This window comes from Hyperolius riggenbachi, chromosome 1, assembly GCF_040937935.1.
Source record: "Hyperolius riggenbachi isolate aHypRig1 chromosome 1, aHypRig1.pri, whole genome shotgun sequence".
In the NCBI taxonomy this organism is placed as follows: Eukaryota; Metazoa; Chordata; class Amphibia; order Anura; family Hyperoliidae; genus Hyperolius; species Hyperolius riggenbachi.
In genome coordinates, this window is record NC_090646.1 from 16,857,720 (window position 1) to 16,881,544 (window position 23,825).

Consider the following 23,825-nt stretch of genomic DNA (forward strand, 5'->3'; position numbering starts at 1 on the left):
TGCCACACCCTTGATCACGCTCCCGTCACACCCCTAGTCACGCATACCATAAAGATTTCATAAGCGCCCCCGTCACACCCCTAGTCACGCATACCATAAAGATTTCATAAGCGCCCCCGTCACACCCCTAGTCACGCATACCATAAAGATTTCATAAGCGCCCCCGTCACACCCCTAGTCACGCATACCATAAAGATTTCATAAGAAAAATTTGTTGTTTTAAAATTCAAACCACACTGGTCCTTTCTATCCTGGTTCATTTTCCTTCAAATTAACATTTTAAAATTAGTAATATCTCAATTTAAAGGATGGGAATAAAGTTTAGAGTCAATCAAACACATTTTTTAGTAGAGAAATATATATATTTACATAGAAAGAGGGACAAAGTCCTGAAAGAGGGACAATTGAGGTGAAAAGAGGGACAGAGGGACAGGGCTCCCAAAGAGGGACTGTCCCTCCAAAAGAGGGACAGTTGGGAGCTATGTAACTCCATCCCAACTCCAAGCCAGTATTACTCTTATAACTGGGTATATTTACCATACCCTTTAAAAGACAAGCACCTGGGATGACATGGAAACAGCAATTGCATAGGGGGAAACAACTTGCAAGTTTTATTCCAACCTGTTGAAGGTTAACTAGAACTGAATTAGGTGACAGTTCCATTGCCTGATTTTAGCATTCAGCACTGGAAAGTTCTGGAATTGCTTAGGGCCCTTTAAATTAATAAATATGTTCTATTTCATAAGTACAGCCACATTTTTCTAATTAAAGATCTGTGTGTGTTTGTTCCATGACATGAATGTTCTAGAAAACATCACATTCTCTTGACCTTGTTCTTCCTGTTTTGCACAAACAGCAGGGGGAGATTTCCTAAGAGCTGCAGATATAATTACCCATCCTAAACGTTGTTAGGTCATTTTATTTCCTGCTGTTATTACATGAGTTATAAGAGAAGAGGCTGAAGTAACGGGAGGACCTGTCGCTGCTCACAGTAAGTAACTCAAGGACAACACTGCTGTGTATCTTTCTCCCACTGTAACTATACACTCTACCCTTCCAACCCTGGAGTCCCAGCTTCACATACCAGACACATGGTCCTCAAGGGCTGGTCCTCAGGGGGTGGTCCTCAGGGGGTGGTCCTCGGGGGACCAACATACCAAAAAACACACTGAGAGGATAACTGGCTGTCTCCAGATATTGATTGACCACTCACTGTGATAGGGTGTTACATTGAAAGCCCCATTGACTGATATCAGTTAGGTACAAGCAGGCAAAATTTGCTAAGTCAGAATCGCAGAAAGTTTAGCTGATATGCTTGAAGCAATTTTTTTGTTAATCAGCCGTGAAAATGCACCATGAGGCGAATGTTGCATTGACGTTTCTGGCACCAAATTTCATAGTTTGTTACAAAGCCCCTGTACATGTTATTGTCCCCATATTTCCCTAATATGTTGGGGCAATGGCCTAACACTAACCTCCCCCTTACCTACGCCTAACACTAACCTCCCCCCTACCTACGCCTAACACTAACCCCCCCTTACCTACGCCTAACACTTACCTCCCCCCTACCTACGCTTAACACTACCCCCCGCCTACGTCTAACACCAACCTCCCCCCTACCTACGCCTAACATTAACCTCCCCCACCTACATCTAACACTAACCTCCCCCGACCTACGCCTAACACTAACCTCCCCCACCTACATCTAAAACTAACCTCCCCCCACCTACGCCTAACACTAACCTCCCCCTTACCTACGCCTAACACTAACCTCCCCCTTACATACGCCTAAATTTAAACTCCCCCTTACCTATGCCTAACACTAACTCCCCCTTACCTACGCCTAACACTAACCTCCCCCTTACCTACGCCTAACACTAACCTCCCCCTTACCTACGCCTAACACTAACCTCCCCCTTACCTACACCTAACTCTAAACCCCCCCTTACCTATGCCTAACACTAACCTCCCCCTTACCTACACCTAACACTAACCTCCCCCTTACATACGCCTAAATTTAAACTCCCCCTTACCTATGCCTAACACTAACCTCCCCCTTACCTACGCCTAAAACTAACCTCTCCCTTACCTACACCTAGCACTAACCTCCAGAGGCGTATCTACAGGGGTGCAGGTATAGCATGTGCCATGGGCACCTTGTACTGGGGGCGCTGCTCCATAGCATCCTTGGTATTCTCCATACAGATAATAGTTTCTATCTGGAGGACATGTTGCTGCCTGGTTACATCTTTTGGGAAAGCATGCAGACTAAACTTTATTTGGTGGTCATTTATAGGCTGACCTATTGTGATACTCTTTTCTTACAGGCCATGGTTTCACTTGCACACAACCTATTTAACCAAAGCTACAATGTTAACTCCCCCCCCCCCCACACACACACACACACACACATCCTTCCCTGGGGCTGATTTCTGTGTCTTGTCATAGGCGCCGTTTTCCCTAGATACACCTCTGCTAACCTCCACCCTACCCACGCCTAACACTAACCTCCCCCCTACCTATGTCCGACACTAACCTCCACCTTATCTATGCCTACACTATCTTCCCCCCACCTATGCTTAATACTCTTTCCCACTTATACATAACAGTAACCCTCCTTCACCTATCCTTTACCTAAGCTTGGTAAACTGCAACATAGGCAGATAGTGCTCAGAGTAGTAGTACAGATAGTCCTATATATACTGATAGTCTTAACACAATAAGCAATTCATCAGTGCCAGGAAACATTAAAAGATCCCCCCGTAATCACCAGACTCAACGGATCCAAAGGCTACTGGGCCAGACTGCACATCTGGGGTATATGCCACCCCACAGGCTTTCAGGCTGAACTGCTGGGCACTTGGCTTGGGGAATCTGCTTTCTTGACTTTAGTTGTACCTCCAAATGAAAACGCTAGACATAGCATAAAAGTGCTAGACTGGTCATTTATTATAAAAAAGTTAAAAACATATAGGGAAAAATGGGGCCCCATTTTTCTTTATATGTTTTTAACTTTTTTTTATAATAAATGACCAAAGTATAGCACCACTACTCTGAGTGCTATCTACCTATTTTCCAGTTTTGCTAGACACTAATAGCCTGGTGAGCACTCCACCTGGAAGGACTTTTTTGCCATTAGCAACAGCTGCGGCTTATGGACATTGTTTATTAGGTGTATAGTACAACTTTATTTCTCTGTGAATCATACATTGTTTGTGAGCACTAGTATATGTTTGTCTTTTACTTTACCTAAGCTTAAAGGATACCCGAACTGACATGTGACATGATGAGATAGACATGTGTATGTACAGTGCCTAGCACACAAATAACTATGTTGTGTCCCTTTTTTTATTTCTCTGCCTGAAAGAGTTAAATATCAGGTATGTAAGTGGCTGACTCAGTCCTAACTCAGACAGGAAGTGACTACAGTGTGACCCTCACTGATAAGAAATTCCAACTATGTCAGTTCGGGTATCCTTTAACACATACAACCCCCCAGACACATACACACAAACACACAAGCACTTATCTGGGTCTAACACGAACCCCTCATCTCTTCTGTCCTCCCTACCTACAACTAATGGTGCCCATACACTATGTCAATTTCCTGCTGATAGACAGCAGATTCGATCACAGTGATGGAATTTGCTGTGAAATCGATAACGCGAACATGGACTGATCGACTGATTTCCATCCGAAATCGATTGATTCCATCGATCTGTACAGGCAGAAAATTTCACTCAATCACCAGCGGGTCGAGAGCGCATCGTAAGCAGCGTTCGATTCAGTGATGACCGACGCAGCGATACTCTCAACTGTTCTGCGCGAGTCCCCTAGTCTGTGCTGTTCCTTTCTCCGGCTGGCCTTCTTCATCTTCTCCTGTCCCGTCCTGTGAGAAGGGGAAGTTCAAACAGTAGAGTGCCCTCTACTGTTTGTATGCCAAACATTAATCCCCCCCCCCACCTACTACTTACACTATCCCCCCTACCTACGCCTAACATTACCCCCCCCCCCCCATACCATATACTAGGGTGACCATATTTTGATTTCCAAAAAAGAGGACGATCACAACAGCATGTGGGCGTGGTCATGGGTGGGGCCAAATATACAAGACCTTAGCAGTGTGCTGTTCAACTTCGTAGGCATGGAGGGACGTTTTTTTTTTCCAGACCACATGGTGGAGGGCCGGCCAACCACAAAATGCAATCAGATTCGCAGAAGAATTTCCCACAAAATGCAATGAGATTGGCAGCAGATTTCCCCACAAATGTGCGGACAAGGTATATGTCCGCAGTATAGGTTAGATAGGAATATGGCCCCAGTATAGGTTAGATAGGAATATGGCCCCAGTATAGGTTAGATAGGAATATGGCCCCAGTATAGCTTAGAATCTCAGACCCTTATGCTCCCACAGGCTGGCCACACAGCAGAGTGACTTCACTGCTAACTCAGGCCCTTATGCTCCCACAGGCTGGCCACACAGCAGAGTGACTTCACTGCTAACTCAGGCCCTTATGCTCCCACAGGCTGGCCACACAGCAGTGACTTCACTGCTAACAACTCAGGCCCTTATGCTCCCACAGGCTGCCCACACAGCACCAGCATGACTTGAATCAATTTACTGACACTGACAGACTGAACTCAGGGCTCAGGCTGTGCTGCTGAGCTGCTCCCACAGGTCACACACAAACAGCACCAGTGATCAGCCCAGCGTGAGTCCCACTGAACTCAGGCTGTCTCTGGCTGTCTCCACCCCTCTGCTCTGCAATTTGCTCTGTTTCAGTGGATGGGGGCTGCTGGAGGTGGAGCAGAGCAGCAGGAAGGGATTGACTCACTGCCTAGCCCGAGGAAGAGCCGTTTGAGTCAGGAGCTGAATGAGATGAGCCGAACACTGGGAGCCCAAGCTGCAGAAGAACAGCTTGCAAAGAGAGAAGATCCACTGAGGCTGAGATGAGCCAAACACTGTGAGCCAGCGACAGAAGAACCAATTGCAGAGATCCACTGAGGCTGAGATGAGCCGAACACTGGAGCCCAAGCAGCAGAAGAACCGTTTGCAGAGAATCTCTGCAAATGGTTCTTCTGCCTTGGGCTTGCTGTATTCGGCTCATCTCAGCCTCAGTGGATCTCTGCAAGCAGTTCTTCTGTCGCTGGCTCACAGTGTTTGGCTCATCTCAGCCTCAATGGATCTCTGCAAGCTGTTCTTCTGCCACTGACTCGCAGTGTTCGGCTCATCTCAGCCTCAATGGATCTCTGCAAGTGTGTTCGGCTCTCCGGACAGATCAAATATCCGGGAGGACAGCCCGGACAGGTCTGAAAAAGTGGACCTGTCCGGGCAAAAGAGGACACATGGTCAGCCTACCATATACTAACCTGCTTACCCACATCTAACACTAACATACTCCCTACAATATATGATCAAAATTGACATATCTCAGTTGGTGTGGGGTTTTGCTAGATATTAGCCAATCCCCAGGTGCTGATTACTCTCCCCCCAATACTGCCTCCATTATAGCTGACCTCCGTGATTTGGAGTTTGGTTCAATGATAGCCTACATGAGGTTTTATTAAAGAAAACCTGTACTGAAAAAAATTTCCCCTGGGGAGTACTCACCTCGGGAGGGAGAAGCCTCTGGACACTATTGAGGCTTCCCCCGTCCTCCTGTGTCCCACGGCGGACTCGCTGTGCCCACGGAACACACAGGCGACAACTGTCGGGCTGTGCAATATTTACCTTTTCTGGCTCCAGCGGGGGCGCTGTTGGGGCTCTTCCCACGGAGATAGGCGAAAATAGCCGATCTCAGACTTGCGCCTGCGCAGTAAAGTGGCCCGACGGAGATCGGCTATTTTCGCCTATCTCGCCTGCGCTGGAGCTAAGGAGGTAAATATTTACATCGCCGCCGCTCCGGGAGGATTTTCTCCGCCGCCATGGGACCGAGGAGGACGGGGGAAGCCTCAATAGGATCCGGAGGCTTCCCCCACCCCAGGTGAGTACCCCCCAGGGGAGGTTTATTCATTACAGATTTTCTTTAAAGACAAATTCAAATATTTTTAAAACTGTTACTATGTTTTTGTTTTGTTTTGTGTTTTTGCTTTTTTGTTTTGTTCTTGTTTTTTGGGGGAATTAACTGCTTGTAATGTCTGTTTATATTTGTTAGATCAGAGACACTCACGCCAGTGACCTGCTGGTTGTCATGTTGTAGGGCTCTGGCAATGCTTGTCCTGTTTTTCCTTGCCCAAAGGAACAGAAGCCAGTCCTGCTGATGGGTTAACCTCCTTGCCGTTCTAAAAAATCCGGCAAGGAGGCAGCGCCGCACTTTTTTTTAATTGTTTTTTTTTTTAAATCATGTAGCGAGCCTAGGGCTCGCTACATGATAGCCGCTGAGCGGCGGCATCCCCCCACCCACTCCGATCGCCTTCGGCGATCAGAGTATGCAGGAAATCCCGTTGAGAACGGGATTTCCTGCAGGGCTTCCCCGGTCGCCATGGCGACCGGGCGGGATGACGTCACCGACGTCACGGACGTCGTTACGTCAGAGGGAACCCCGATCCGCCCCTTAGCGCTGCCTGGCACTGATTGGCCAGGCTGCGCAGGGGTCTGGGGCGGGGGGGGGGGGCGGCTTGGCGCGGCGGGTAGCGGCGAATCAGCGGCGAGCGGCGGCGATCGCGTACTACACGCAGCTAGCAAAGGGCTAGCTGCGTGTAGGAAAAAAAAATTATGCAAATCGGCCCAGCGGGGCCTGAGATATCCTCCTGCGCAGGTTACCCCGAACTGTGTTCGGGATAACCGGCAAGGAGGTTAAGGACCTTCTACGGCCCTGTCCTACTCTCCAAGAGAACCCACCTGTCCCCTAGGATCCCCTCCATGCCCTTGAGGCCGTGCAGGGAGACACCACAACCTTCTAGCAATGGCATGTAATGATGGACCTGGATGAGCTGGGCTACCTGTCCAACCTCCCTAGGGTCCAGGTATGGCCTCATGCTACCAATAGTGACACTGACTGTAGCCAAATGCAAAACAGCTGGTGAGAAAAAATGAGGGGAAGATGTCAGCGGGATCCACATGTTAAACCACTCCTGTTTTGGTGATTGTCTCTTTGTTGCTACTCTTGTGAATTTCATTAAAACCAACTCAGATGAAACTGATTAACACCCCCTGCTGCTAATCTGACCAGATCAACATCACAGAAGTGTCATTGCTAATGCTAAACTCTAATTAACCATTCCTGGATGTAGCTCATTGAAATCTACACCCTGTTTGGGACATGTTATCCCTGCCAGGGCGTAGATTTCAATTACTGCGCCTCGAGCTCCCGCTGCTACCGCCAATCACATCGCTCTCACGCCTCTGCAGCCCACTCGCTCTGCCATCGCTATGGCAGCAGGGTTCCATAAGCTGGTCAGGAGATGATTTCAGTGGTTCCTGAACCTGATCCTGTGATCATTGCAAGCCTATCACATTGGCTCTCAGGGATCACAGGGTCAGGAGCCAATGAAATCAGCTCCTGAACGACTTACGGAGCTCTGCTGTCATAGTGACTGCAGAGCAAGGGGGATTTAGTGATGGGAGAGTGGCGCAAATGGCGAGAGCGACGGGTCAGTGCAGCTGGGGAGCCCTGCTTTTGTACCACCTTGGGCCAGAAACTGCTGGTACTTAAAGGAAACCAGATCTGAGTAAACGTAACAGTTTAATACATACCTGGGGCTTCCTCCAGCTCTATCCGCACGGATCGCTCCCACACCACCGTCGTCAGTCTGCTCCGTCTTCTGTACCGGGTCCCATTACTTCAGCCAGCTGAGGCCAGTCTGTGCAGGAGAAGTGCATCCTCTACGTATCTCTCCGGCGGCCGCAACTGGCTAAAGTAAAAGGACCCGGTACAGAAGACGGAGCAGACTGACGACGACGGCGTGGGAGCGATCCGTGCGGATGGGGCTGGAGGAAACCCCAGGTATGTATAAAACTGTTACGTTTACTCAGCTCTGGTTTCCTTTTGATTTAAAGTGTACCAGAGCTCATGCAAAACAAAGAATCAATACTGAATCAATTCCTCCAGCCCCATAAGCACATGTGAGTGCCTCGTTTTCTACTTGCGGGCTGCCGTTCTGGTTCTGCCGTAATCAGCCCCGGTAACTTGCTCAGTCGCCAATCGTGTTCCTATAATTTGTATTTATTTTGAGCATTAAATCGGAAAGGTAAAAGTAGAACTCCACTGCCATCTAGTGGCAAAAACTTGAACAACAGCATGAAATTAATATGGAGCAATGTGCAGGTCATTAATATTATTATTACAGTATTACAGATATACATAGCACCATTATTTTCTGTTGTTCTGTACAATAGGAGAAACAAACAGAGGTACATAATATCCAGATATTGGTATTCATGACAGTGCAGACATTAGTAGTACATAATATAGAAGTGGTTGACATTAGATTAAGTCACAGGGATACATTGTATGGTGGTAATTAACAAAGCATATTGCATCTTCAGGGCACAAGAAGGAAGAAAGTCCTGCCCTGGCAAACTTACAATCTAACGGTCATGAATATATCTTACTAATATTATAAACTAGCTGGGTGCCCGGCGTTGCACGGGCATGTATTTGGCTGGTGTTGGCTCCGCCCACTTTTTCTAACCCTAACACACAATTACTCACTGACCTAGTTTGTGAGTTTTTCTGTCTTTGGCATCAATAATTTACATTGAAATGAAACAAATCTGATTAGCTGTTAGTGGCTCCACCCCTTTTCTCAATTTGAACCCCAGTCACCCAATGACCAACTGTACCAGGTTTGAGGCTTGTGCCATTAACAGTGCAAGAATGGCAGCAATGAAATATTCCCGTTCAATATCAATAGGTGAATTTCGATTGGCTCTTCTAGGCATCACCCACTTTTTTTGATTATTGATCCCAGTCACCCAGTGACCAACTGTGCAAAGTTTGAGAACCCTACCATTAACAATGTAAGAATGGCTGCAGTTTACATTTTCCAAGTGAAATTTGTATTTGTCTTCGCCAACTGATGACCCGGTGTTGCCCAATTATGTATTTGGCTGGTGTTGGCTGCGTCCACTTTTCCTAACCCTAACACACAATTATTCAATGACCAAGTTTGTGAACTTTGTGGTCTTTGGCATCAATAATTTGCATTAAAATTAAACAAATCAATTTGGTTGTTTGCGGCTCCACCCCTTTTCTCAATTTAAACCCCAGTCACCCCATGACCAACTATACCAAGTTTGAGGCTTGTGCCATTAACAGTGCAAGAATGGCAGCAATGACATATCCCCCGTCTAAATCAATGGGTGAATTTTGATTGGCTTTAGTAGGCACCACCCACTTTTCTGAATATTAATCCCAGTCCCCCAGTAACCAACTGTGCCCACTTTTCCTAACCCTAACACACAATTAATCAATTACTCAATTGCCAAGTTTGTGAACTTTGCGGTGTCTGGCATCAATGATTTGAATTGGAGTAAAACAAATCTGATTGGCTGTTTGTGGCTCCACCACTTTGTCTAAAATTGAACCCCAGTCACCCAATGACCAACTGTATCAGGTTTGAGGCTTGTGCCATTAACAGTGCAAGGATGGCAGCAATTACATATCCCCCTTGAAAATCAACAGGTGAATTTTGATTGGCTTTTATAGGCTCCACCCTGTTTACTGAATAATAATCCCAGTCACCCAGTGACCAACTGCGCAAAGTTTGAGAACCCTACCATTACCAGTGTAAGAATGGCTGCAGTTTACATTTTCCCAGTAAAATTTGTATTTTGTCTCCACCCACTGATGACCCCGTGTTGCCCAGTTATGTGTCTGGCTGTAGTTTGCTGCGCCCACTTTTTCTAACCCTAACACACAATTAATCAATGACCACGTTTGTGAGCTTTGCGGTCTTTGGTCTTAATAATTTGCATTGAAATTAAACACATCTGATTGGCTGTTTGTGGCTCCACCCCCTTTTCTGAATTTGAACCCCAGTCACTCAATGATCAACTGAACCAGGTTTGAGGCTTGGGCCATTAACAGTGCAAGAAATGTTGCAATGAAATATTCCCCTTGAAAATCAATTGGTGAATTTTGATTTGCTTTTGTAGGCTCCACCCACTTTTCTGAATATTAATCCCAGTCACCCACTGACCAACTGTGCAACGTTTGAGAACCCTACTTTTAACAGTGTAAAACTTGCTAGAGTTTACATTATCCAAGTGAAATTTGTATTTGTCTCCACCCACTTTTTGGTTATGGGAATAAAAAGTATCCTATATGCTATTCCAGGTAATGTACTATGAGTGTGCCAAATTTCATTCAAATCGGTTCTGCCATTTTTGCGTGATCGAGTAACAAACATCCAAACATTCAAACATCTGAACTTTCCCATTTATAATACTAGCTGGACGCCCGGCGTTGCCCGGGTATGTATTTGGCTGGTGTTGGCTCCGCCCTCTTTTCCTAACCCTAACACACAATTACTTAACAACCAAGTATGTGAGCTTTGCGGTCTTTGGCATCAATAATTTGCAATGAAATAAAATTAATCTGATTGGATGTGGCTCCACCCCTTTTCTGAATTTGAACCCCAATCACCCAATGGCCAACTGTACCAGGTACAGGTGATTAACAGTGCAAGAATGGCAGCAATTAAATATTCCCCTTAAAAATCAATAGGTGGATTTTGATTTGCTTTTATAGGCTCCACCCACTATTCTGAATATTAATCCCAGTCACCCAGTAACCAACTGTGAAAAGTTTGAGAACCCTACCATTAACAGTGTAAGAATGGCTGCAGTTTACATTTGTGCAATGAAATTTGTATTTTTCTCCACCCACTTATTTCCTAACATTGTCCAGGTATGTATTTGGCTGGTGTTGGCTCTGCCTACTATTTCTAACCCTAACACACAATTACTCAATGACCAAGTTTGTGAGCTTTGCGGTCTTTGGCATCAATAATTTGCATTGAAATTAAACAAATCTGATTGGCTGTTTGTGGCTCCACCCCTTTGTCTGAATTTGAACCCCAGTCACCCAATGACCAACTGTACCAGGTTTAAGGCTTGTGCCAATAACAGTGCAAGAATGGTAGCAATTACATATTCCCCTTGAAAATCTATATAGTGAATTTTGATTGGCTTTTGTAGGCTCCACCCACTTTTCTGAATATTAATCCCAGTCACCCAGTGACCAATTGTGCAAAGTTTGAGAACCCTACCATTGAAAGTGTAAGAATTGCTGCAGTTTACATTTTCTCAGTAAAATTTGCATTTGTCTCCGCCTACTGATGACCCGGCATTGCCCGATTATGTATTTGGCTGGTGTTGGCTGCGCCCACTTTTCCTAACCCTAACACACAATTAATCAATTACTTAATGACCAAGTTTGTGAGCTTTGTGGTCTTTGGCATCAATAACCTGCATTAAAATGAAACAAATCATATTGGCTGTGTGTGGCTCCACACTGTTTTATGAATGTAAACCCCAGTCACGCAATGATCAACTGTACCAGGTTTGAGGCTTGTGCCATTAACAGTGCAAAAATGGCAGCAATGAAATATTCCCCTGAAAAATCAATAGGTAATTTTTGATTGCCTTTTGTAGGCTCCACCCACTTTTCTGAATATTAACCCCAGTCACCCAGTAACCAACTGTGCAAAGTTTGAGAACCCTACCATTAACAGTGTAAGAATGGCTGCTGTTTACATTTTCCCACGAAAATTTGTATTTGTCTCCGCCCACTTATGACCCGGCGTTACCCGCTTATGTATTTGGCTGGTGTTGGCTGTGCCCACTTTTCTAACGTACAATAACCTGCGTTAAAATGAAACAAATAAGATTGGCTGTTTGTGGCTCCACACCCTTTTATCAATTCAAACTCAAGTCACCCAATGATCAACTGTACCAGGTTTGAGGCTTGTGCCATTAACAGTGCAAGAATGGCAGCAATGAAATATTCCCATAAAAATTCAATAGGTAATTTTTGATTGGCTTTTGTAGGCTCCACCCAAGTTTCTGAATATTAATCCCAGTCACCCAGTAATTAACTGTGCAAAGTTTGAGAACCCTACAAGAATGGCTGAAGTTTACATTTCCCAGTAAAATTTGTATTTGTCTCCGCCCACTTATGACCCCGTTTTGCCTGCTTATGTATTTGGCTGGTGTTGGCTGTGCCCACTTTTCTAATCCTCACACACAATTAATCAATTACTCAATTACCAAGTTTGTGAGCTTTGCAGTGTTTGGCATCAATAATTTGCATTGGAATGAAACAAATCTAATTGGCTATTTGTGGCTCCACCCCCTTTCTGAAATTGAACCCCAGTCACCAACTGGGGTTTTTCCACTTGAAAAACAATAGGTGAATTTTGATTGGCTTTTATAGGCTCCTCCCACTTTTCTGAATCTTAATCCCAGTCACCCAATGACCAACTGTGCAAAGTTTGAGAAACCTACCATTAACAGTGTAAGAATGGTTGCAGTTTACATTTTGCTAGTAAAATTTGTATTTTTCTTCGCCCACTTATGACCCCGTGTTGCCGCTTATGTAATTGGCTGGTGTTGGCTGTGCCCACTTTTCTAACCCTCACACACAATTAATCAATTACTCAATTACCAAGTTTGTGAGCTTTGTGGTGTTTGACATCAATAATTTGCATTGGAATGAAACAAATCTGATTAGCTGTTTGTGGCTCCACCCCCTTGCTGAAATTGAACCCCAGTCACCCAATGATCAACTGTACCAGGTTTGAGGCTTGTGCCATTAACAGTGCAAGAATGGCAGCAATGTAAATATTCCCCTTGAAAATCAATAGGTTAATTTTGATTGGCGTTTATAGGCTCCACCCACTTTTCTGAATATTAATCCCAGTCACCCAATGACCAACTGTGCAAAGTTTGAGAACTCTACCATTAACAGTGTAAGAATGGCTGCAGTTTAAATTTTCCAGTGACATTTGTATTTGTCTCCGCCCCTTTTTGGTTATGGGAATAAAAAGTATCCTATACTTTATTCCAGGTAATGTACTATGTGTGTGCCAAATTTCATTCAAATCCGTTCAGCCATTTTTGCGTGATCGAGTAACAAACATCCAAACATCCAAATATCCAAACATCCGAACTTTCCCATTTATTATATTAGTAGGATTAGTAGGATTAGTAGGATACTAACTGATTGCCCGGCATTGCCTAGCAACAGTTCAGTTATTATATTCTGGAACACAGCAAAACAAATTCAGCTCAGGATAATTATACACAGCTCCCAGCTGCCCTCTGTGTAAATATATGTATGAGTTTTTGTGGTTCTAAACTTCATTCCTGTGTTGTAAATAGATGATTTGCTTGTTTTCAAATTCTAGCATGGAGGATAAGTGGTGATGTTAGGAAGGACCAGTATGGTTTGAATTAGAAAAACATATCTTTTTGGTAATAATTCCTTGTGGTATGTGTGATTAGGGTCTCATGGAAGGAGTGTGTCTTAAGGTCCGTACACATGCCGGACTGGAGGCAACGAAGGGTCCGTCGTCACCTCCCGCTGGGTGGGCGTTCCAGCGACAGTCCGGCGTGTGTACAGTCTGTCTGCAGACTGACACGGCTGTTTCTGAGCGATCCGCACGGCGGATCGCTCAGAAACAGCCGTATCAGTCCGCCGACAGACTGTACACTCGCCGGACTGTCGCTGGAACGCCCACCGAGCGGGAGGTGACGACGGACCCTTCGTTGCCTCCAGTCCGGCGTGTGTATGGACCTTTAAAGTTGCTTTCTTTCTACCGCAAGAAATGGGAAGCATGGTGAAGCCAAATTCTGTAATCTGATTTCTTCATGCCTGCCTTTGGTAGACGTTGGATAACTTTTTATTTGCTACTAGAAAATCAAACTTATCCAGCTGTTTTCCATTTATTTCCTTTGTGGTTTTTCTCATTACAGGGCGTTATTGTCACCCAGAGCGGATATAAGGCATCAGGAAGGCATGTGAGATCCTCCTTCAGGACTGAGGAGATTACATCCATAATGCAGTCACGTTTACAGCTAACTGAAATCAAACCTTTTAGAAATTGCAGAGGTTATCACTGCAAGGGAAAACTGCTTTCCATTAATGAGATAGGTTTCTATCTACAATCTAATCATAAGAGCCTAAAGACGGTGGGGAAGACCATGTCGAAGAACATTGAAAGTGTGTGTGGTGATCTCTCTCTCCGGCTTCCTGTAGAATTTCCTGTCATGAATTTGCAGCATGTCACCGATTCTACATCAGCAAAAGATATTCTGAAGACAAAGTCGTTCAAAGGAAGAGAAGATCATGAGAGGCCTGAATTCAAGGACCTCTCCTTCTGGAGTGTTTCCATCTCTTCAGACGACATTGAGAGAGGTCGCCAAGAGGCCTATAACAGTGTCCAGCATGTGAGGGATGCAGGGAGGTTCCAGTCAGAGATAAAGGAGCAGTTTGCCAACTCTCCGGCATTTGATGAGTCTGCTTCTCGCTATGGCAACTTCCGGTTCTCTTTCCCACTTGAACAACTTATGGAGAAGTATAGAATGCAGCACTGTGAAGGGGAGGAGCCACAGCTGAGGATTCTGGGAACAGATGTCTACAAGCAAGAGATTGCTCATTATATTGTAGTGCATAGTCCTCATGCTGACCAGTTCAATCACTGTCCAAAGGTGCTCACTGTACAAAGAAGAACCGGACATTTACCCATTGTCTTCTGGATGGATGGGCGGCTGTACTGGAGACCAGAGTCAACCTGCAGGAGTCTGAAGCTGAAGATCTCTGAGGGAGGTTGCAAGGTGAGACCGTCTGTCACTCCTCGCTCTGCAAAGTCCCAGCCTTGGCGTAAGAAGCGTGCATATGAACCTCGCTGTGTCTGGAATGGGTTGGTGTTCACATTTCACCTGCCTAATGGTGGTGGACTCAGTCTACCTGTACAGAGCCTTCTGGGAAGTCTGAGTCCCTGTGACTCCCTGCAGCCTTTCTTAGGCCAAACACCAATGCAAAAACATGAAGCAAGAGAAATAATAAGGAAATTAAGGAAGAAATTTAGGGGAGATTCAGGGGTTTAAAAAGAGAAGGCTGAGTGGTAACACATTTGCACACTCCACTTAAATATGGATAGACAGGCAGTTGTAAATGAGTGTTTCTTTGTTTGCTCTAGTATTAAAGGGTACCTGCAACCTTTTTTAAAAAAAATCCAGATACATACTTCAGAATGGTCTGCCTAATTGCTTATAACGTTCCTGCACTTTGCTAGGACCCTATGAACAATCTTCAACAGTAAAGTTATTATTATTTAGTATAGTATATACACACACACTGTAGTATTTATATAGCACCAACATTTTCCACAGCGATGTACAGAGTATATATAGTCTTGTCACTAGCTGTTCCATGGAGGAGCTCACAATCTAGTCCCTACCATAGTCACATGTCTATATTGTAGTCTAGGGTCAATTTAGGGGGAAGCCAATTAACTTATCTGTATGTTTTTGGGATGTGGGAGGAAACTCATGCAGATACAGGGAGAACATACAAACTCCCTACAGATGTTGACCTGGCTGGGATTCAAACCAGGGACCCAGTGATGCAAGGCAAGAGCACTAACCACTACACCACCGGGCTGCCCGAGTTGAAGTTGAAGTTGAAGTTAAAGATTGTTTGACTCACTTAGCAGATACACGGAGAGCCGATGGCTATGCAGTACAATAGAGTCGCTTATGTACCATTTTTTTCTCCATGCACGCTAGGCTTTGTGCTTCTGTGCAAGTGCGAACCCTACTGATGCCTGCGCAGTGCAGTCACGCTTGTACACAGAGGGGAGTGCAACTGCTAAGATAAGGAGGGTTCGGTCTAGAGAGGAAGGGGTTGTGGAGGACTAGGGAAGCCTCTAGATCATGGGTGAGCAGTAACTACGCCCAAACGTAATTACGCATCGTAATTGTAATGCAGAGTTTGTAAATTACCCTTTCAAATTTATGCTTAAAAATCTACAGCTATGCGTAATTACGGCTGTTATGCGTAGTTCACATGTGTATTGCAAAGTCACTTATGAATGTGCTATACGCGTACATTTTGACGCGTACGGATTAAAATCACGCATAGGCATGCGCAGGTAATGAATGCAGACAGTTTTCCGCATACGGACATAACCGTCAGCATACAGGTACGTTCAGCTTATGCGTAAATTTGTAATGTAATGCCTGATTACGTTTGACAACCGTAGGTAAAAGCTGGTCACACATACGTATTGACGTTAGTACAGTGCCTCATCCCCCTGGCTTTCTATTTATTTTGTTACATTCCAACCTGTAATTTTAATGTTTCCTAATCATGTTTAATGTGATGGATCTGCACATAATAGTCTAAGTTGGTGGCGTTAAATGTGAAGTGAAGTAAAATTAAATGAGATTAATATATATATATTAATAAACTGAACATTGACATTTGCATATGTATATACCTCCTTTGCCATGAAGCCACTAAAAAGTCCTGGTGCAACCAATTACCTTCAAGAGTAATATAAGTGAATTGAAGTCCACCTGTGTGCAATCCAAGCATCACATGATCTATTAGCATAGACACACATTTTCATAAATGTCCCAGAGGCTTTATACCACTTATCAAGAGGCATCATACCATGAAGACCAAGGAGCTCTCCAAACAAGACAGGGACAAGGATGTGTAGAAGTACAATTCAGGGTTAGGTTATAAAAGTACACCCAAAGCTTTGACTATCCCACAGAGCCCCATCAAATCCATCATCTTCAAATGGAAAGATGATGGTATCACAATAAACCTGCCAAGAGGGCTGCTCACCAAAGCTCACAGACCAGGAAAGAAGGGCATAGTTCGAAGAGGTAACACAGAGAACAAAGATAACTCTGCAGGAATTGCAGAGTTCCACACCAGAGACTTGAGTATGTCTGGCGCAAACTCAATACATCCCATCACCCCACAAACACCAGCACATCAGTGGATGGGAAAATGGTCCAAGTTGAGGGAAATATTGCTGGTGCTTAATACAGGGGTATTCTTGAGCAAAACCTGTGTCACTTTGCCAGTGATTTGAGACTGAGACCAAGGTTCACCTTCCAGCAGGACAATGACACGAAGCATACTGCTAAAGCAACACTCGTGTGGTTTAACCACTTGAGGACCACAGTCTTTTCGCCCCTTAAGGACCAGAGCCTTTTTCTCCATTCAGACCACTGCAGCTTTCACGGTTTATTGCTCGCTCATACAACCCACCACCTAAATGAATTTTACCTCCTTTTCTTGTCACTAATACAGCTTTCTTTTGGTGCTATTTGATTGCTGCTGCAAGTTTTAATTTTTATTATATTCATCAAAAAAGACATGAATTTTGTCAAAAAAAAATTCTTTTTTTTTACTTTCTGTGCTGACATTTTTCAAATAAAGTAACATTTCTGTATACATTTTTGTCCAAATTTATTGTGCTACATGTCTTTGATTTTTAAAAAAAAATCAATTCAGTGTATATTTATTGGTTTGGGTAAAAGTTATAGTGTTTACAAACTATGGTGCCAAAAGAAAGTTTTCCCATTTTGAAGCATCTCTGACTTTTCTGACCACCTGTCATGTTTCATGAGGTGCTAAAATTCCAGGATAGTATAAATACCCCCCAAATGACCCCATTTTGGAAAGAAGACATCCCAAAGTATTCACTGAGAGGCATGGTGAGTTCATAGAAGATTTTGTTTTTTTGTCACAAGTTAGCGGAAAATGACACTTTGTGACAAAAAAAAAGTTTCCATTTCTTTTAACTAGCGACAAAAAAAAAATGAAATCTGCCATGGACTCACTATGCTCCTCTCTGAATCCCTTGAAGTGTCTACTTTCCAAAATGGGGTCATTTGTGGGGTGTGTTTACTGTCCTGGCATTTTGGGGGGTGCCTAATTGTAAGCACACCTGTAAAGCCTAAAAGTGCTCATTGGACTTTGGGCCCCTTAGCGCTGTTAGGCTGCAAAAAAGTGCCACACATGTGGTATTGCCGTACTCAGGAAAAGTAGTATAATGTGTTTTGTGGTGTATTTTTACACATACCCATGCTGAGTGGGAGAAATATCTCTGTAAATGACAATTTTTTGATTTTTTTACACACAATTGTCCATTTAAAGAGATATTTCTCCCACTCAGCATGGGTATGTGTAAAAATACACCCCAAAACACATTATACTACTTCTCCTGAGTACGACGATACCACATGTGTGGCACTTTTTTGCACCCTAACTGCGCTAAGGGGCCCAAAGTCCAATGAGTACCTTTAGGATTTCACAGGTCATTTTGCTACATTTGGTTTCAAGACTACTCCTCACGGTTTAGGGCCCCTAAAATGCCAGGGCAGTATAGGAACCCCACAACTGACCCCATTTTGGAAATAAGACACCTCAAGATATTCCGTTAGGAGTATGGTGAGTTCATAAAAGATTTTATTTTTTGTCACAAGTTAGCGGAAATTGATTTTAATTGTTTTTTTTCACAAAGTGTCATTTTCCGCTAACTTATGACAAAAAATAAAATCTTCTATGAACTCACCATACTCCTAACGGAATACCTTTTGGTGTCTTCTTTCTAAAACGGGGTCATTTGTGGGGTTCCTATACTGCCCTGGCATATTAGGGGCCCTAAACCGTGAGGAGTAGTCTTGAAACCAAATGTCGCAAAATGACCTGTGAAATCCTAAAGGTACTCATTGGACTTTGGGCCCCTTAGCACACTTAGGGTGCAAAAAAGTGCCACACATGTGGTACCACCGTACTCAGGAGAAGTAGGACACATACCCATGCTGGGTGGGAGAAATATCTCTGTAAATGACAATTTTTTGAATTTTTTTACACACAATTGTCCATTTACAGAGAGATTTCTCCCACCCAGCATGGGTATGTGTAAAAATACACCCCAAAACACATTATACTACTTCTTCTGAGTACGGCAATACCACATGTGTGACACTTTTTTGCAACCTAGGTGCGCTAAGGGGCCTAACGTCCTATTCACAGGTCATTTTGAGGCATTTGGATTCTAGACTACTCCTCACGGTTTAGGGCCCCTAAAATGCCAGGGCAGTATAGGAATCCAACAAGTGACCCCATTTTAGAAAGAAGACACCCCAAGGTATTCTGTTAGGAGTATGGTGAGTTCATAGATTTTTTTTTTGTCACAAGTTAGCGGAAATTGACACTTTGTGAAAAAAAAAACAATACAAATCAATTTCCGCTAACTTGTGACAAAAAATAAAATCTTCTATGAACTTGTCATACACCTAACAGAATACCTTGGGGTGTCTTCTTTCTAAAATGGGGTCAGTTGTGGGGTTCCTATACTGCCCTGGCATTTTAGGGGCCCTAAACTGTGAGGAGTAGTCTTGAAACCAAATGTCTCAAAATGACCTGTGAAATCCTAAAGGTACTAATTGGACTTTGGGCCCCTTAGCACAGTTAGGCTGCAAAAAAGTGCCACACATGTGGTACTGCCGTGCTCAGAAGAAGTAGTATAATGTGTTTTGTGGTGTATTTTTACATATACCCATTCTGGGTGGAAGAAATATCTCTGTAAATTACAAATTTTTGATTTTTTTTACACGCAATTGTCCATTTACAGAGATTTCTCCCACCCAGCATGGGTATGTGTAAAAATACACCCCAAAACACATTATACTACTTCTCCTGAGTACGGTGATACCACATGTGTGGCACTTTTTTGCAGCCTAGGTGCGCTAAGGGGCCCAACGTCCTATTCACAGGTCATTTTGAGGCATTTGTTTTCTAGACTACTCCTCACGGTTTAGGGCCCCTAAAATGCCAGGGCAGTATGGAACCCCACAAGTGACCCCATTTTAGAAAGAAGACACCCCAAGGTATTCCGTTAGGTGTATGGTGAGTTCATAGAAGATTTTATTTTTTGTCACAAGTTAGTGAAAAATGACACTTTGTGAAAAAAACAATAAAAATCAATTTCCGCTAACTTTTGACAAAAAATTAAATCTTCTATGAACTCGTCATACACCTAACAGAATACCTTGGGGTGTCTTTTTTCTAAAATGGGGTCACTTGTGGGGTTCCTATACTGCCCTGGCATTTTACGGGCTCAAAACCGTGAGTAGTCTGGAAACCAAATGTCTCAAAATGACTGTTCAGGGGTTTAAGCATCTGCAAATTTTGATGACAGGTGGTCTATGAGGGGAATTTTGTGAAACCGGTCATAAGCAGGGTGGCCTCTTAGATAACAGGTTGTATTGGGCCTGATCTGATGGATAGGAGTGCTAGGGGGGTGACAGGAGGTGATTGATGGGTGTCTCAGGGGGTGGTTAGATGGGAAAATAGATGCAATCAATGCACTGGGGAGGTGATTGGAAGGGGGTCTGAAGGGGATCCAAGGGTTTGGCCAAGTGATCAGGAGCCCACACGGGGCAAATTAGGGCCTTATCTGATGGGTAGGTGTGCTAGGGGGTGACAGGAGGTGATTGATGGGTGTCTCAAGGTGTGATTAGGGGGGAATAGATGCAAGCAGTGCACTGGCGAGGTGATCAGGGCTGGGGTCTAAGTGCGTTCTGAGGGTGTGGGCGGGTGATTGGGTGCCCTAGGGGCAGATAGGGGTCTAATCTGATGGGTAGCAGTGACAGGTGGTGACAGGGGGTGATTGATGGGTGATCAGTGGGTGATTATATGGCAGAACAGATGTAAACAATGCACTTTGGAGGTGATCTGAGGGTAGGTCTGCGGGCAATCTGATGGTGTGGTAGGGTGATCAGATGCCCGTAAGAGGCAGGTTAGGGTCTGATCTGATAAGTGGCAGTAACAGGTGGTGATTGATGGGTGATTGACAGGTGATTACAGGGGAGAATAGATGTATACAGTACACAGGGAGGGGGAGGTCTGGGGGGGTCTGAGGTCGTTCTGAGGGTGTAGGCAGGTGATTGGGTGCCCTAGGGGCAGATAGGGGTCGGATCTGATGAGTAGCAGTGACAGGTGGTGACAGGGGGTGATTGATGGGTGATTGATGGGTAATTAGTGGGTGTTTAGAGGAGAGAACAGATGTAAACAATGCACTTGGGAGGTGATCTGACGGCGGTCTGCAGGTGATCTGATGGTGTGGGTGGGTGATCAGATTGCCCGCAAGGGGCAGGTTAGGGGCTGATTGATAGGTGGCAGTAACAGGGGGTGATTGATGGGTGATTGACAGGTGATTGACAGGTGACTGACAGGTGATCAGTGGGTTATAACAGGGAAGAACAGATGTAAATAATGCACTGGCGAATTGATAAGGGGGGTCTGAGGGCAATCTGAGCGTGTGGGCGGGTGATTGGGTGCCAGCAAGGGGCAGATAGGGTCTGATCTGATGGGTAACAGTGACAGGTGGTGATAGGGGGTGATTGATGGGTGATTGATGGGTAATTAGTGGGTGTTTAGAGGAGAGAACAGATTTAAACAATGCACTTGGGAGGTGATCAGACGGCGGGTCTGCGGGCGATCTGATGGTGTGGGTGGGTGATCAGATTGCCCGCAAGGGGCAGGTTAGGGGCTGATTGATGGGTGGCAGTGATAGGGGGTGATTGATGGGTGATTGACAGGTGATCAGTGGGTTATTACAGGGAAGAACAGATGTAAATAATGCACTGGCGAATTGATAAGGGGGGGTCTGAGGGCAATCTGAGCGTGTGGGCGGGTGATTGGGTGCCCGCAAGGGGCAGATTAGGGTCTAATCTGATGGGTAATAGTGACAGGTGGTGATAGGGGGTGATTGATGGGTAATTAGTGGGGTAATTAGTGAGTGTTTAGAGGAGAGAACAGATGTAAACAATGCACTTGGGAGGTGATCTGACGGCGGGTCTGCGGGCGATCTGATGGTGTGGGTGGGTGATCAGATTGCCCGCAAGGGGAAGGTTAGGGGCTGATTGATGGGTGGCAGTGACAGGGGGTGATTGATGGGTGATTGACAGGTGATTGACAGGTGATCAGTGGGTTATTACAGGGGGGATAGATGCATACAGTACACAGGTGGGGGGTCTGGGGGGGGTCTGGGTAGAATCTGAGGGGTTGGGGGTGATCAGGAGCCCACAGGGGGCAGTTTAGGGCATTAAAAAAATAGCGTTGACAGATAGTGACAGGGAGTGATTGATGGGTGATTAGGGGGTGATTGGGTGCAAACAGTGGTCTGGGGGGTGGGCAGGGGGGGTTCTGAGGGGTGCTGTGGGCGATCAGGGGGCAGGGGGGGGGAGATCAGTGTGCTTGGGTGCTTACCGTGGTGGCTGCAGCCTGCCATGGTGGTCCCTCGGACACTGGGACCACCAGGGCAGGAGGCAGCCTGTATAATACACTTTGTATACATTACGAAGTGTATTATACACTTTGTAGCGGCGATCGGGCAGCTAGTAACCCGCCGGGGTGCTTCCGAACGGCCGGTGGGTTACTGCGCGAGGGGGGCGGAGCGTGTCGCAGGCGCCTGATCGCGTGATGCGATCGGCGCATAACCACGCCCGCCACCGCCGATGGGCGTATTGCGGTCGTTTGGGCCCAGCCCTTGCCGCCGCCTATCGGCTGTGGGCAGTCGGCAAGTGGTTAAGGGGAAACATTTAAATTATGAGTTCAAATGGTCTAGTCAAAATCCAGACCTCAATCCAAGTGAGAATTTGTGGTCAGACTCAAAAGATTGCTATGTTCACAAGCAAAACCATCCAACATAAAGGAGCTGAAGCAGACTTGTCTCAAGAAATGGTCAGAAATCCCAGTGGCAACAGAAACTTATCCAAAGTGACTTGCAGCTATAATTGCTGCTAAAGGTGGCTCCACAAAGTACTGACTTGGGGGGGAAGGGGGGGATTGAATAGTTATACACTGCCACAGGCAGAAGAACCCGACTCCCCCTCCCTCTCCTCGGGTCCCCTCCGTGCTTCCCACTGCATTGAGGACCAGTGCGGCAGCTTGGAGCAGTGGCGTTCCTATAATAGGGCGGCAGGGGGTGCCCCGCCCCGGGTGTCAGGCGCCCCAGGGGGTGTCATCAAGGCCTCCCACAGAGGCTTGTGCAGGAGGGGGAAGCAACACAGAATGGAGGGGTGGTGGGGAAAGCGGCGGGGAGGGGTCCCCTCCTTCTTGCGCTTCCCCCCTCCTAATTAGTAGCAGCTTTAGATATGCGGGCAGGAGCGGAGAGGACTTACTCACCTGCTTCCTGCGTTCCAGGCGATGGCGCATAGCGTCATCGTCACGTGACGCTGCTCTCCGCCTTCTCCACCGCCCACTGTGCTTCCTGATTAGCGGAAACGCAGTGAGTGACAGAGAAGTCGGAGACCAGCGTCACGTGACGATGACGTGTGCGCCATCTCCAGGAAGCAGGTAAGTCCTCGCCGCCCGCTCCTGCCCGCTTAAAGCTGCTGCTAATTAGGAGAGGGGAAGCGCCAGAAGGAGGGAACCCAGGTGAGGGAGGTGGGGGGTCTGTCCCCCCTCCCCGCCACCCCTCCTTTCAAGCTTCCCCCATACGGGGCAACTATATTGGGGGCAACTAAACTAGCTATACTGGGGCAACTAAACTAGCAATACTGGGGGCAACTAAACTAGCTATACTGGGGGCAACTAAACTAGCTATACTGGGGGCAGCTAAACTAGCTATACTGGGGGCAGCTAAACTAGCTATACTGGGGGCAGCTAAACTAGCTATACTGGGGGCAGCTAAACTAGCTATACTGGGGGCAGCTAAACTAGCTATACTGGGGCAGCTAAACTAGCTATGCTGGGGGCAGCTAAACTAGCTATACTGGGGGCAGCTAAACTACCTATACTCTCTGGGAGCAGCTAAACTAGCTATACTGTCTGGAGGCAGCT

The 23,825-nt window shown here is 45.6% G+C and overlaps 1 protein-coding gene across 1 annotated transcript; it reads left to right on the plus strand.

Annotated features, from left to right (window-relative positions):
- Positions 1-929: 929 nt before the first annotated feature.
- LOC137545070 (uncharacterized) lies at positions 930-17,388 on the plus strand. Its single transcript, XM_068266178.1, has 2 exons — positions 930-991; positions 13,922-17,388. Exon 2 carries the CDS (start codon positions 14,006-14,008, stop codon positions 15,053-15,055), a length of 1,050 nt encoding a protein of 349 aa, XP_068122279.1. The 5' UTR covers positions 930-991; positions 13,922-14,005; the 3' UTR covers positions 15,056-17,388.
- Positions 17,389-23,825: the final 6,437 nt, after the last annotated feature.